This window comes from Oncorhynchus tshawytscha, linkage group LG31 (genome assembly GCF_018296145.1).
Source record: "Oncorhynchus tshawytscha isolate Ot180627B linkage group LG31, Otsh_v2.0, whole genome shotgun sequence".
Taxonomy (NCBI): Eukaryota; Metazoa; Chordata; class Actinopteri; order Salmoniformes; family Salmonidae; genus Oncorhynchus; species Oncorhynchus tshawytscha.
The window spans coordinates 3,558,698-3,572,916 of record NC_056459.1 but is presented as its reverse complement, the minus strand read 5'-3'; the positions used below and the strand labels follow the sequence as shown (position 1 = coordinate 3,572,916).

Sequence of the window (14,219 nt, the reverse complement as noted above, 5' to 3'; positions counted from 1 at the left end):
ATGTATCAAGAGAGTTCTCATCTATATTATTTGTAGCCGTCTATTTACCACCACAAACCCATAGTGGCACTAAGACCGCACTCAACGAGCTGTATAAGGCCATAAGCAAACAAGAACATATTCAACCAGAAGTGGCGCTCCTAGTGGTCGGGGACTTTAATGCAGGCAAACTTAAATCCGTTTAACCTCATTTCATTTCTTTCTCATTTCAGCATGTCACATGTGCAACCAGAGGAAAAAAAAACTCGAGACCACCTTTACTCCACACACACAGACGCATACAAAGCTCTCCCTCGCCCTCCATTTGGAAAATCTGACCATAATTCTATCCTCCTGATTCCTACTTACAAGCAAAAACTAAAGCAGGAAGTACCAGTGGCTCGACAGCATCGAACTAAAGGCTAGAGCTGCCGCTTTAAAAGAGTGGAAGACTAATCCGGATGCTTATAAGAAATCCTTCCATGCCCTCAGACAAAACATCAAACAGGCAAAGAGTAAATACAGGACTAAGATTGAATCCTACTACACCGGCTCTTACACTCGTCGGATGTGGCAGGCCTTGCCAACTATTTTGGACTACAAAGGGAAACACAGCCGCGAGTGACGTCAGTGACGTGAGCCTACCAGACGAGCTAAATGCCTTTTATGCTCCCTTCAAGGCAAGCAACACTGAAGCATGCATGAGAGCACCAACTGTTCCGGATGACTATGTGATCACACTCTCCATGGCCGATGTGAGCAAGACCTTTAACAGGTCAACATTCACAAGGGCGCGGGGCCAGACGGATTACCAGTGCATGTACTCAGAGCATGCGCGGAACAACTGGCAAGTGTCTTCACTGACATTGGCAATCTCTCCCTTACTGAGTCTGTAATACCCACGTTTCAAGCAGACCACCATTGTCCCTGTGCCCAAGAATGCGAAGGTAACTTGCCTAAATGACTACCGCCCCGTAGCACTCACGTTGTTAGCCGTGAAGTCCTTTGAAAGGCTGATCAATGGCTCACATCAACACCATCATCCCGGAAACCCTAGACCCACTCCAATTCGCATACCACCCAATATATCTACAGATGACACAATCTCAGTCGCACTCCACACTGCCCTTTCCTACCTAGACAAAAGGAACACCTATGTGAGAATGTTGTTCATTGCCTACAGCTCAGCATTCAACACCATAGGGCCCACAAAGCTCATCACTAAGCTAAGGATCCTGGGACTAAACACCTCCCTCTGCAACTGTATCCTGCACATCTTGACGGGCCGCCCCCAGGTGGTAAGGTTAGGCAACAACACATTTGCTACGTTGATCCTCAACAGTGTGGCCCCTCAGGGGTGTGTGCTTAGTCCTCTCCTGTACTCCCTGTTCACCCATGACTGCGTGGGTAAGCACGACTCCAACACCATCATTAAGTTTGCTGACAACACAACAGTGGTAGGCCTGATCACCAACAACGATGAAACAGCCTATAGTGAGGATGTCAGAGACCTGGCAGGGTGGTGCCAGGAGAACAACCTCTCCCTCAATGTGAGCAAGACAAAGGAGATTATTGTGGACTACAAGAAAAGGAGGGACGAACAGGCCCCCATTACAGCCCCGTCGATTCGTGTCAAGGGTTTCAAGCTCCTTGGTGTCCACATCACCATAAAACTATCAGGGTCCAAATACACCAAGGCACTCGTGAGGACGGCACAACACATTTTCTCCCTCAGGAGACTGAAATTATTTGGCATGGGTCCCCAGGTCCTTAAAAAGTTCTACAGCTGCACCATCGAGAGCATCCTAACCGGTTGCATCATCGCCTGGTTTGGCAACTGCTCGACGTAAGCTGCTACAGTGGGTAGTGCGTACGGCCCAATACATCACTGGGGCCAAGCTTCCTGCCATCCAGGACCTATATACTAGGCGGTGTCAGAGGATGGACTGTTCTCACTGCTACCGCACGGCAAGTGATACCGGAGCGCCAAGTCTAGGTCCAAAAGGCTACTTAACAGCTTCTACCCCCAAGCCATAAGACTGCTGAACAATTAATCAAATGGCCACCTGGACTATTTACATTGACCCCACCATCCCTTTTGTTTTTAGACTGCTGCTACTCGCTGTTTATTATCTATGCATAGTCGCTTCACCCCTACCTACATGTACAAACTGCCTCGAATAACCTGTACCCCCACACACTGACTCGGTATCCCCTGTATATACCCTCGTTATTGTTATGTCATTTTATTGTGTTACTTTTTATTTTTTACTTCAGTTTATTTAATAAATATGTTCTTGGAACTGCATTGCTGGTGAAGGGCTTGTAAGTAAGCATTTCACGGTAAGGTCTGCACCTGTTGTATTCAGCACGTGACAAATAAAATTACATTCGATTTGAAATATTATACATCAAAGAAATAGTTTCAACGGTACTGAAAAACCATCCCGTGGCTATTTCCATATACCCCGTTATACAGTATATACGGTATACCGACCAAGGCTAGTTTCCACTGTCCTTCATCTCAGAAATGCCAGCCAGCAGGCACTAAAATAAATAGACTTGCCAAAGACCCATGTGAGAAAGGAGAAATATTGCCATGCAATGTTTCTCCCAAAGGAAGTCTAGGGGAAAAGGGGGACATAGAAGATGACCGCTGTTGGATCAGGATGAATGACCATCCATAGTCCAGTGTGTGCGTGTGTCTGTTTGTCCATCGGAGGTCCTGTGAGTGTGTGTCTGTGTCTGTTTGTCCATCGGAGGTCCTGTGAGTGTGTGTGTGTGTGTGTGTGTGTGTGTGTGTGTGTGTGTGTGTGTGTGTGTGTGTGTGTGTCTGTTTGTCCATCGGATGTCCTGTGAGTGTGTGTGTGTGTGTGTGTGCGTGTGAGAGGTCCGGTAGCATTTCCAAAAATACCTGTAAGCGTGACCTCTGTGTGTTCCCACACACCCCGTTTCCAGCTCTAATGGCAGACCAGCTCTATTTCGGGCCACTGTCAGGTTTAATCTCTCTGTCATAGGTGTCCTGGGACAAACTGGGGTGGCGGACGACGGTGACAATGACATTCGGTCGGGAGCCGGAACAGATGCCCAAGTTTTCCCACCACACAGGATGTGGGACATACAGACATTAGACACAAACAAGCAGCCTAAAGGTCAGTGCGGAGCAAGCTGTGTCAGCCAAGTTATATTTGTCTACTTCCCAATATATACTAATTTTAAGCCAACATGGTCTCATTCGAATGCGTCAAAATAGTGACATTTCACCATTGTAGTTGTGTGTAACATAAGTTGAAAAATGTGTTAGTGTAGGAGATATTTCTTATTTGTCACTATATAATGGCATATTCGTTAGGCTATACGTCTGTTCAAATAGTGCGATGATGGTGCTCCACAGTTGAGGGGGTGAATACTAACTACCGTATCTTCAACGCACACATATGAGTTTCAGAAAAAGCTCTTCATCAAACTCCCTGACCTAACAAAATGGATGGCTAGTGGGAGGCGGAGGGGAGTAGAGTACTGAGCCATGGAATGCACGTATCCAGAATAGCAAAATTATCACAGATGCCAAGGCCATACTACCCTCCTCAGCAATCTCAAATCTTCAGTCTGCAAGACAGGCCGTGGCCCCGGGCTATGAGTCCTGTGACCTAACTATGGAGCAGCTCAACATAATTAGGGTTCATTGTCAACAAACCGTAACAGTAGGTCCCTGGGTTCAAACTTTTGAATAATTCTTCATGTCCAGAGCGGTGGTGTTCCATGATTAATGTGCATCTCACAAATCTAGCCAAATATGGAAACATTATGCTTAAACTGTATGCTGATACTGTTACTACAGTTTGCAAACATATTGCCATCATTCCAAATAAGCTGAAGGGTTTTCAGTTTAGCTTATAATAAAATAATTATTATACACAAACTGGCTTTAATTTCTATTGGGGCAGAAACAGTGAATTTCACATAAATCCCGAAACGGGCATTTGGCTCCAACAATAATATTGTGTGCATAGAACTGCATCCAAAAACAAGCTGAGTAGGGAGGGATGAGGAGAAGGAATGTCTATAATGTGAGGAGGGGAGGGTGGATGAGAGAGGATGAGAGAGGAGTGAGATCAATCCAGGGAACAGCTGGGGTGGGTTGAGCAGGGTCATGTCCAGGAGACCATCTCACAACCAAGGTCATCCTTTGATCTCCACAGGCAGAGAAAAGGCCCCTAAACTTTTGGGCTGGCTGGAAGGATTCTAAACTCTGGGTTGTCTCTCTCTCTCTCTTTATGCTCCTTTTCTGTCCTCTGTCTCTCGCCCTCTATTTCTATCTTGATCTGTACACGCCTCTCTCTCTCTTTCTTTCTTTCTACCTCCCACTCCCTCCTTTCCTCTTTGTCCATCGCTCTTTTCTCTCCCTCCGTTTCTCTCTCTCCACATTAGACTTGGATGAGGGGAGAACAAAGTCCATCATTACCACACATGCCTAAAACCCCTCAGAGCTAAAGCATCCCTCTCTCCTTTAACCAAATTTCGAGGACTATTATTATTGCCGTAGTGCAGTCGCTGAACACATTTCATAGCTTTGCGACAGTGCCAGAGAGAGAGATTCTTCCTCACCATCGGCTATGCGCGCGGTGCCGGGGATTGATATAGTTCAGTGGCAAAACAAACAAAGCGTGACAAATCCAGACGATTGTCTGTGGGTGAGATAAGAGTCTAATGAGAAAGTGCACGTCGGGGGGGAATGTATCCTTCGTAGAGAATCTGTGATTTACTGGGGATTTGAATAACTTCCTGTGTCTCCCTGGTTTAATGGTGAGACATGCAGGCAAGCCAGAGGGTTTACCCTACGGGAACAGATTCCATTAAGATGCAATATCTTTCTCAAAAGTGTATTTCCACACTCTTAAAGGACCATGGAGGATAATTCTTATCCATTGCTATGCATATCAGAAATGATGATAGTGTTGCCGTGAAATAATGCAATCACGACTGAGAAACATAAAAATCTAGTTTATATTGGTTCAAAAATAAAGGATAATGATAGAAAAATACACAATACACGATAAAATTGAGTTTCATTAAAAAACTAAGTGCAGATCAATGCCAGATCAACCTACATCCCACATACATCAAACATGTGCTTATGTACACCACTTAGATTGTCTGACACTGCTTTGCAATCCAGAAGCACAAACCTCCATCCTGCTCAGCTCTGTAACGTGTTAAGTACAATCTATCGCCGGAAGAGAAAATTGGACATCAGACAGGCCGCTTATTAGCCAGGGGAGTGTGGGGGGGATCTGAGAAATTAACATGGATTACTCAAGTATGACTGACAGTTTCAGAAGGGCTTTTATGACTTACCAAGTGATTTGGGACATCCCTGAATTCAGCGAGGGATGTTTAATACTGTGCGCTGTCTCTGCTATATCTTGGCATCAGAGCACCTTGGCTGTGGCTGGTCGGACGGCTTGGGAGGGAGCTTTGCCTGCAGCCCCGGTGGGCCAGGCCTCATTGTTCTGCTAAGAATGATGGGATTTGTAGTTCGGCCAACACCGGGCCAACATTCTGACTGCCTATTGGCACTGGTTGAGCTTTGGGAGAGGGAGGAGAGGGAGGCTTGCCAGGGACGGCCCCTGGTTCTCTGGCATCTGGTGGGTCTGTGGTGGGCGGGTGGGTATGGAGGCTTCACCAAACCAAAGGCCTGGGTGTCATCGGAATCCCTCACGAACAAGGGAAGTAAATCAGAGAAAATTGGGGAGTAGGAAAGGATTTTCCAAATGCAACCACATTCATATGTGGATATGTTTAACATGGGAAAGCACTGCTGCCTGCAGTCGTCGGGAGGAACACGGCTTTAGTCGTCAGTTGTTTGGAATAAAAGATACATAGAGAGATACATCCAAGAAAGAGCCTGGGAGACACTGTGGTTTGCAGAGGAATAATGAAAACAGGCAGAGGGGATGGAAAAGGACTGTGAGAAAGAGGAGCAGGAAAGGGCAAGTACATTTTGCATGTTTCCGTTTGGGTTCTGTCTCCCAGGACCATCACCACTTCCTGATGTGATTTCCATAATTTATAGAGCTTCTATTAGGCAATTGGAGCTGACTTGCAACCGTGCAAACCATGTTGGCTCTACGAAAAGACTAGAACAAAGGGAGATAAAGGATGAAGGGATAAAAGGAGATTTCTAATCAGTCTGGACCTGATCTTGGTTTGTCTGTATCCATGTGATTACTGAAGTTATCACCCAGCAATGTGAGTCTTAGCAAACCCTTATTCTTCTTTAATTCCCAAAATAAATCTGGAAACACCCTCACTGTGCTGATCAAGCAAAGCAAGCTGTCATTTGACTGTTCCCTACGACACTCCAATTCCAAGAACAAAGAGCAACAATAGGTTGAAGTAGTATTGTATTTTTAATCTAGTCAGTTCATTCGTCTTGCTGACATGAGATGAGCAGTATGAGATCGGTCCACCTGCCAGAATGGAACACGGGGTAATGCATCTTCATTTTGAAACGGGTGTCCATGATAAGCCGTTTGAATGCATTGCATGAGAATGAGAAGGACCTAATTGGCTAGGCTCACACCGCCAGGAGGATGAAATCATTTTTATCTGCTCTGCCTTTGGCTTTCCAAATGCTCTTGTTCACCCCCGTAAATCACAATGCATCTACAGTTGAAGTCGGAAGTTTACATACACCCTTGCCAAATACATTTAAACTCCACGCCACTTTATTTTAAGAATGTGAAATGTCAGAATAATAGTAGATTGAATGATTTATTTCAGCTTTTTATCTCTTTCATCAAATTCCAAGTAGGTCAGAAGTTTACATAAGTTTAGTATTTGGTAGCATTGCCTTTAAATTGTTTAATGTGCGTCAAATGTTTCGGGTAGCCTTCCACAAAGCTTCCCACAATTAGTTGGGTGTAGCTCCTGACAGAGCTGGTGTAACTGAGTCAGGTTTGTAGGCCTCTTTGCTCGCACACGCTTTTTCCGTTCTGCCCAGAAATTTTCTATAGGATTGAGGTCAGGGCTTTGTGATGGCCACTCCAATACCTTGACTTTGTTGTTCTTAAGCCATTTTGCCACAGCTTTGGAAGTATGCTTGGGGTCATTGTTTAATTGGAAGACCCATTTGCGACCAAATTTGAACTTCCTGACTGATGTATTGATGTTGCTTCAATATGTTGCTTTCACATCATTTGTCTCCCTCATTAAGGGCACCAGGCCCTCCTGCAGCAAAGCACCCCCACAACATGATGCTGCCACCCCCGTGCTTCATGGTTGGGATGGTGTTCTTCGGCTTGCAAGCATCCCCTTTTTCCTCCAAACATAACAATGGCCATTATGGCCAAACAGTTCTATTTTTGTTTCATCAGACCAGAGGACATTTCTCCAAAAAGTACAATCTTTGTCCCCATGTGCAGTTGAAAACCATAGTCTGGATTTATGGCGGTTTTAGAGCAGTGGATTCTTCCTTGCTGAGTGGCCTTTCAGGTTATGTCAATATAGGACTCGTTTTACTGTGAATGTAGATACCTTCTTACCTGTTTCCTCCAGCATCTTCACAATGTCCTTTGCTGTTGTTCCGGGATTGATTTGCACTTTTCGCACCAAAGTACGTTCATCTCTAGGAGATAGGACGCATCTCCTTCCTGAGTGGTATGATGGCTGCGTGGTCCCATGGTTTTTATACTTGCGTACTATTGTTTGTACAGATGAATGTGGTACCTTCAGGTGTTTGGAAATTGCTCCCAAGGATGAGGTCTACAATTTGTTTTCTGAGGTCTTGGCTGATTTCTTTTGATTTTCCCATGATGTCAAGCAAAGAGGCACTTAGTTTGAAGGTAGGCCTTAAAATACATCCACAGGTACACCTCCAATTGACTCAAATGATGTCAATTAGCCTATCAGAAGCTTCTAAAGCCAGGACATCATTTTCTGGAATTGTCCAAGCTGTTTAAAGGCATAGTCAACTTAGTGTATGCAAACTTCTGACCCACTGGAATTGTGATACATTGAATTATAAGTGAAATAATCTGTCTGTAAACAATTGTTGTAAAAATTACTTGTGTCATGAACAAAGTAGATGTCCTAACTGTCTTGCCAAAACGACAGTTTGTTAACAAAAAATTTGTGGTTGAAAAACTAGTTTTAATGACTCCAACCTCAGTGTATGTAAACTTCCGACTTCAACTGTATATTGGGTCTCACTCTCACTATGTTCTACAACTTTAGCGACAATTCAAAAAATGTACTTTTGTTTACACTAAACAGACACTGCAAAACATGGGTGTTGTTTTCATAAACTCTCTCTCCTGCGAGCGTGTGTGTGTGTGTGCGCGTGTTTGAGTTGAGTTGAACGGGCGCAGGCGGGAGCGTTGACTGCCGCATTGCACAGAATACCTAAACAGCTGTGGTCCCCATTCGGAGCGATTGATCATGTCTCTGGATCAAACAAGGGGAGAGCTGACTGCTTCAATCCACATCTCATCTCACACACAGGCTTTAGCAACACATAGGAAAATAAATTCATCAGTACGCTAAAAGTTTAGTGTCACCTTATTGAATTGAAATTAAACGAGCTAACGTCACTTTGTTTGAAAATATTTAGTAACTAGTGTAGTTACTGTGTAGTTGGGTAACATTTGCTTTGTTTTCCTATATGGTAACTGTACAACTTAATGTACAGTATATGACCTCCTTCTGCATTTCATTTGTGCAATGTCATTCCCTGCGTCTGCACCACACATCTCCAGCTCTGTACTCGCCTCATCTTGGAATCACGGACTTCCTGCCCATATGGCAACCTGCTTATTTCCCTACGCACCTTGACATTAACTGATGATCTGTAGCTGACTTCCGGATATTTACTTCCTCCTATGGGACACTGGGTGACAATTCTATATCCTCGCACAGCAACTGGACACACCTGAGTAGAAAAGCCATAACTGGTGGCGGAGCCCGTGCCCCATCTCTCTATCTGGCTAAATATGATGGAGTGGCCAAGCAGGCAATTCAGAGGCTTGTCAAAATGTCGGCCAGAGGGAACTCTAGCAAGCTGAGGACATTGAGAGAGGAATGTGTACATTGCGTTTCTGGGTTGTTTTAAATGGTGATATAAAAGCAAAAGGAGGTCATTAGCATTATGCACATGCTGACACTGCACCTTCGGGTCAGGATGAGGGGTTTTGTGTGTGTGTGTGTGCACGCGCATGGGTGGGCGAGTGCGTACGTGTGTGAGTGTCTGTCTTGGGTACAGTGTGAGAAGGCTAGTCACGTCCGTCTGACACAAACACACACACACACTAGGCTAGCATGCTGAGCATGTGTTGAGGGGCACCGGGGGGAGCCCCTGAGCTGTCAGAACAGGATGGATGCAGAGGCTGCCCTGAATAGCAACAGGCTCAGGGGAAATACTAGCAGCACCACGACACAACAGTTACAAAAAGGTACACTGTGGCCTTCACAACACGCTATCGCTAGGCTACGCTATCGCTAGGCTACGCTAGTGCTGTGGCTTTTATAAAACCGCTAGGCTGCGCTTCGCTGTGGCCGCACAGAACAGAACACCACGCTACGCTACGCTAGTGCTGTGGCCTTCACAGCCCTGAGGAGGAGGATCTGCTTTGCCTCACAAAAGAGGCCAGGCGCTCTGAGCTCTGTTCTCTGGGGACCTGCAGCTAGAACATTTGAGTTTGATGTTTAGAAGCATGTTGTTGAGGGATCTCCGTTTGGCAGACAGTGTCAACGTGGGCAGGGTTTTGATAGAAAAAGACAGTACATTCCAATCTCTATACACAGAGAGGCACTGACTATAGTCAGTTGTCCAACTGAATGTGTTCAACTGAAATGTGTCTTCAGCATTTAACCCAACCCCTCTGAATCAGGGAACAGTACTTTGCTCAGGGGCAGAATGATAATTACGTTTTATGACATACAAAGACAAGATTTTCAGCGATCAGCTAGAAATCAGTCCGTTGGCACTTTTCCTTAGAATCTATAAACCATAATAGCTTCCCCCCAAGCACCTGGGAGGGGACACTTAAAGGGGAAGGTCAGTGTGCTATTATCACTTTAAAAAGGTTTCCCCATTACATCCCAGCCCAATATACGCCCATGCCTTTAACGGATAGTGGGATAGCCTATGCAGTGGGCTCAGTGGATTACAGGCAATTGAAAAAATGGGGACAGTACTGTAAGGGACTATATTCTAAGGGCAATCCATGTTGTGTCCCTGTGGAAACCCTCTTGCACTCAGCTCCCTTTTGAAATGAATAGGGGTCCTTAGTGCACCACTGCACCTGGCCTGAAAACTGCTGAGGCAGCCCACTCTTGCATTCCTTCTCCTTTCTTGCTCACTCCCTCTCTCTGGGTCCCGTTGGCAGGTTGGCTGCAGGAAAGGCAGCTCTTAAGTGGATTTCGGAGCAGCAGAGAGACCCGCAGCGTGAATATTAAGAGCGCTTCGGCTTCCCTAGAAGCTCCTGAGTCAAACAGTCAGCGATAGCCAGGCAGGCCCTTTTTTTTTTTTTTTTTTTTTTTTTTTGAATGGGAGGAGAGAGCTAGTGAGAGAGCTAGTGAGAGAGCTAGCGAGAGAGCTAGCGAGAGAGAGCTAGCGAGAGAGCTAGCGACAACGCTCCGCGTCGGGTGTCAGAAGTGCAATTGTACACAATCTATCAAGGAGAGGAAAGTTGAAATTAACATTACTGAATTGTGAACAGAGGGTTTTGGAGGTAGGGAGAGTGGGTTTCTCTGTTAAAAATGGGTGGTTTGCAGGGGGAAGGATGTGAGAGGAATGTTTAAGCAGAGAGGGAAGTCTTCTTACCTGGAATGCCTGGTGGGGTTTTCAGGTATTTCCCATTGAAATGCTGTATCACCACTTCACATTTCTCCGTGGACTCCATCCTGTAGCAAAAAGAAAAGGACATGGCTAAATTAATACAACTGGGAGCATTACACATGATGAACACACAAAACCTGCTATAAAACATACAATACAGTCCTTTCTCATCTACATTTGACATTTGAGTCACTTAGCAGACGCTCTTATCCAGAAGTGTAGTGAGGGCATACATTGTTGTTGCGTCACATGTCATAACACGTTAACCAGGCAGTATACAGTGCATTCGGAAAGTATTCAGACCCCTTGCCTTATTCCACACTGTGTTACATTACAGCCTTAGTCTAAAATGGATTAAATCGTTTTTTCCCCCGTTATCAATCTACACACAATACCCCATAATGACAAAGCAATAACAGGTTTATAGAAATGTTTGCAAATGTACTCTAACTTAAAAACTTGAATATCACATTTACATAAGTATTCAGACCCTTTACTCAGTACTTTGTTGAACACCTTTGGCAGCGATTACAGCATTGAGTCTTCTTGGTTATGATGCTACAAGCTTGGCACACCTATATTTGGGCAGTTTCTCCCATTCTTCTCTGCAGATCCACTCATGCTGTCAGGTTGGATGGGGAGCGTTGCTGCACAGCTATTTTCAGGTCTCTCCAGAGATGTTCGATCGGGTTCAAGTCTGGGCTTTGGCTGGGCCACTCAAGGTCCATTCAGAGACCAGAGAATCTTGTGTCTCATGGTCTAAGTGTCCTTTAGGTTCCATTTGGCAAAAGTATTTTACTGAGGAGTGGCTTCCGTCTGGCAACTCTACCATAAAGGCCTGATTGGTTGAAGCTGCAGAGAAGTTTGTTCTTCTGGAAGGTTCTCCCTTCTCCACAGAGGAATTCTGGAGCTCTGTAAGAGTGACCACCGGGTTCTTGGTCACCTCCTTGACCAAGGTCCTTCTCCCCCTATTACTCAGTTTGGCTGGGCAGCCAGCTGTAGGAAGAGTCTTGGTGGTTACAAACTTCTTCCATTTAAGAAGGATGGAGGACACGGTGTTCTTGGGGACCTTTAATGCTGTTGGTATCCTTCTCCAGATCTGTACCTTGACACAATCCTGTCTCGGAGCTCTACAGACAATTCCTTTGACCACATGTCTTGGTTTTTGCTCTGACATGCACTGTCAACGGTGGAACCTTTTTATAGACCAGTATGTGCCTTTACAAATCATGCCCAAACAAATTAATTTACCACAGGTGGACTCCAAGTTATAGAAACATCTCAAGGATTATCAATGGAAACAGGATGCACCTGAGCTCAATTTCAAGTCTCATAGCAAAGGGTCTGAATACTTGTGTAAATAAGGCATCTTTAAAAAAAGAAAATGTAAAAAAATATATTTTGTATCGATTGTTATTTTATTTTATTTAATACATTTTAGAATAAGGCTGTAACATAAACTGTGGACAAAGGGAAGGGGTCTGAATACTTTCCCAATGCACTGTATAGCCTACTCAAGTGCCGTAGCCGAATACAACTATTACAAATATTGAGTACCTAAAACAAAACATATACTACATGTAATATGTTTAAGTATGCATGGAACATTTTCTATGTTGAACCAATTTAGATTCGAGGTCCTATGACGACACATATTGTTTCCCTTGGCTCACGGCTGAGAGCTTACAGCATGTGGCTGAGTCATTTTATGACGAGGCTAATTGAGGAAGTACACCCGTGATTTACAGTGATATCCAAATTCTCCTGGGCTAATTGAGGAAAGTGAGTGGAGTGAGCAGTAATGGGACATGAGAGACTGGAGAGAGAGAGGACTGTCCGTGTGTCATGGAACAGGAAGGGTGGCGTTACAAAGGGAGTGGAGTCACACAGTGCAACTGTGACTCATCTCATTTACAGAGAACAAAGTAAGATCGTATTAAACCCTCGCCTCCCTCAGACCACTGATCAACTAAATATGTACGTACCAGGAAGGGGTCTATGATCCATCTCTCACTCTATATAACTTACTAGCTTCCCCTTCCCCGCTATCATCCGCCATTCTTTACTTTCTGTCTTGCTCTCGTACTTCTCTTTTTCTGTTCCATCCTTCCTTTCTCTCTCCCTTTTCTTTCACCCCCTTTTCCATACCCATCTACCTCTTTTTACCCCCCATATTTTTCACATGCTTCATCCATTTATTTCTGTTATCCATCTCTCCCCCCCTTACCTATTTTTTTTACTCTCCATCTTTCTCATCTGTCTTCACCCCTGTTACCCTCCCCCCTCGCTCTCTCTCTGGCACTGGGTCCTGTAGTGTAAGTGGATCAGGTCCCTCTGTCTCATTGTGGCAGTATGAGTCAACGGAGCCCTTTTCAGAGTGACTGGCCTTGAACGGCCTGCCATGCACACATTCACCTACCGCTGCTGCCAGTGATCCAAATGGAGCGCACACGTCCCAGACACACATATTAACACAATTACACACTCTCAGTTCGGGCCCCTCCCTCTTGTATTCACAATGATAGAGAGGCCCCAGATGAGAGGAAAGAACCTGCATAGAGCAGAGGTAACCTCTCTCTTTAACGCAATTCTAAGTCAACCCATCGCCCTACCATAGGCACTGTGTGGACTTGAATTGATTTTATTCTGTATGCAATATGGTATCGAACTTCTGTCACAAGTGAAACTAGTGGTTGATTTGTAATTGGGAAAATGTATCCCTCTTGTGAGCAATTGGATCAGACCCAGACTGACAACTACTCTTTCTTTCTCGAACTCTCTCTGTTCGCTTTCTCCCTCCCTCTTAAAACCTGTTCTCTCTCTCTCTCTCTCTCTCTTTTCTACCCTTTTCTCATTCTTTCTCTCATCTCCCTCTCTCTCCCCCCCACCCCCTTATCTCTTTGAGGTCAGATGAGCTCCCGACAGCCACCCATCCTCTTCCTGGCTGCTCTGCGTGAAGCAGGGAGCAATGCATGATGGTTAAAGACATCAGGTGGTCTTGTCCACAGTGATTAGCGGCGAAGCCCCCAGTAATGGGCTCTGATAACAGTAATGGAGGAGTGCAGAAACACTTAGCAAGGTTTACTCTCTCTAATGCCCCTCTGTCCCTCAACATCTGTGGACTAGAGGCTGGGGCCTTCTATCTCAACACCCAATGAGTCTCAAATGGATGGGGCCGTATGGGACTATTTAGTGCACTGCTTCAGACCAGAGCCCAGGGAATATATCAACTATATAGGTGGTAGGGTACCATTTTGGACACACCCTCGCCTTTCTCTTTCGGTTTTTGTTTCTCCCCCATTTGAACAGGTGGCCTGTGACAGCCGTGTGTGTACGTTCGTGCGTGTATATGTCCACGTTAGTCTGTCGGAGTCTGCCTGCCTGTCCTTCTGTAACCCGC

At 45.2% G+C, this 14,219-nt stretch overlaps 1 protein-coding gene across 2 annotated transcripts in view; it reads right to left on the bottom strand.

Moving 5' to 3' along the window:
* Positions 1-14,219, bottom strand: part of LOC112229969 (RNA-binding motif, single-stranded-interacting protein 3-like) — a 216,824-nt gene that overhangs the window by 63,856 nt on the left and 138,749 nt on the right. For both annotated transcript variants that reach the window (XM_024396140.2, XM_042310237.1), the window contains exon 6: positions 10,805-10,884. In XM_024396140.2, coding sequence (XP_024251908.2) covers positions 10,805-10,884 — 80 coding nt within the window. The remainder of the gene's footprint in view (positions 1-10,804; positions 10,885-14,219) is intronic.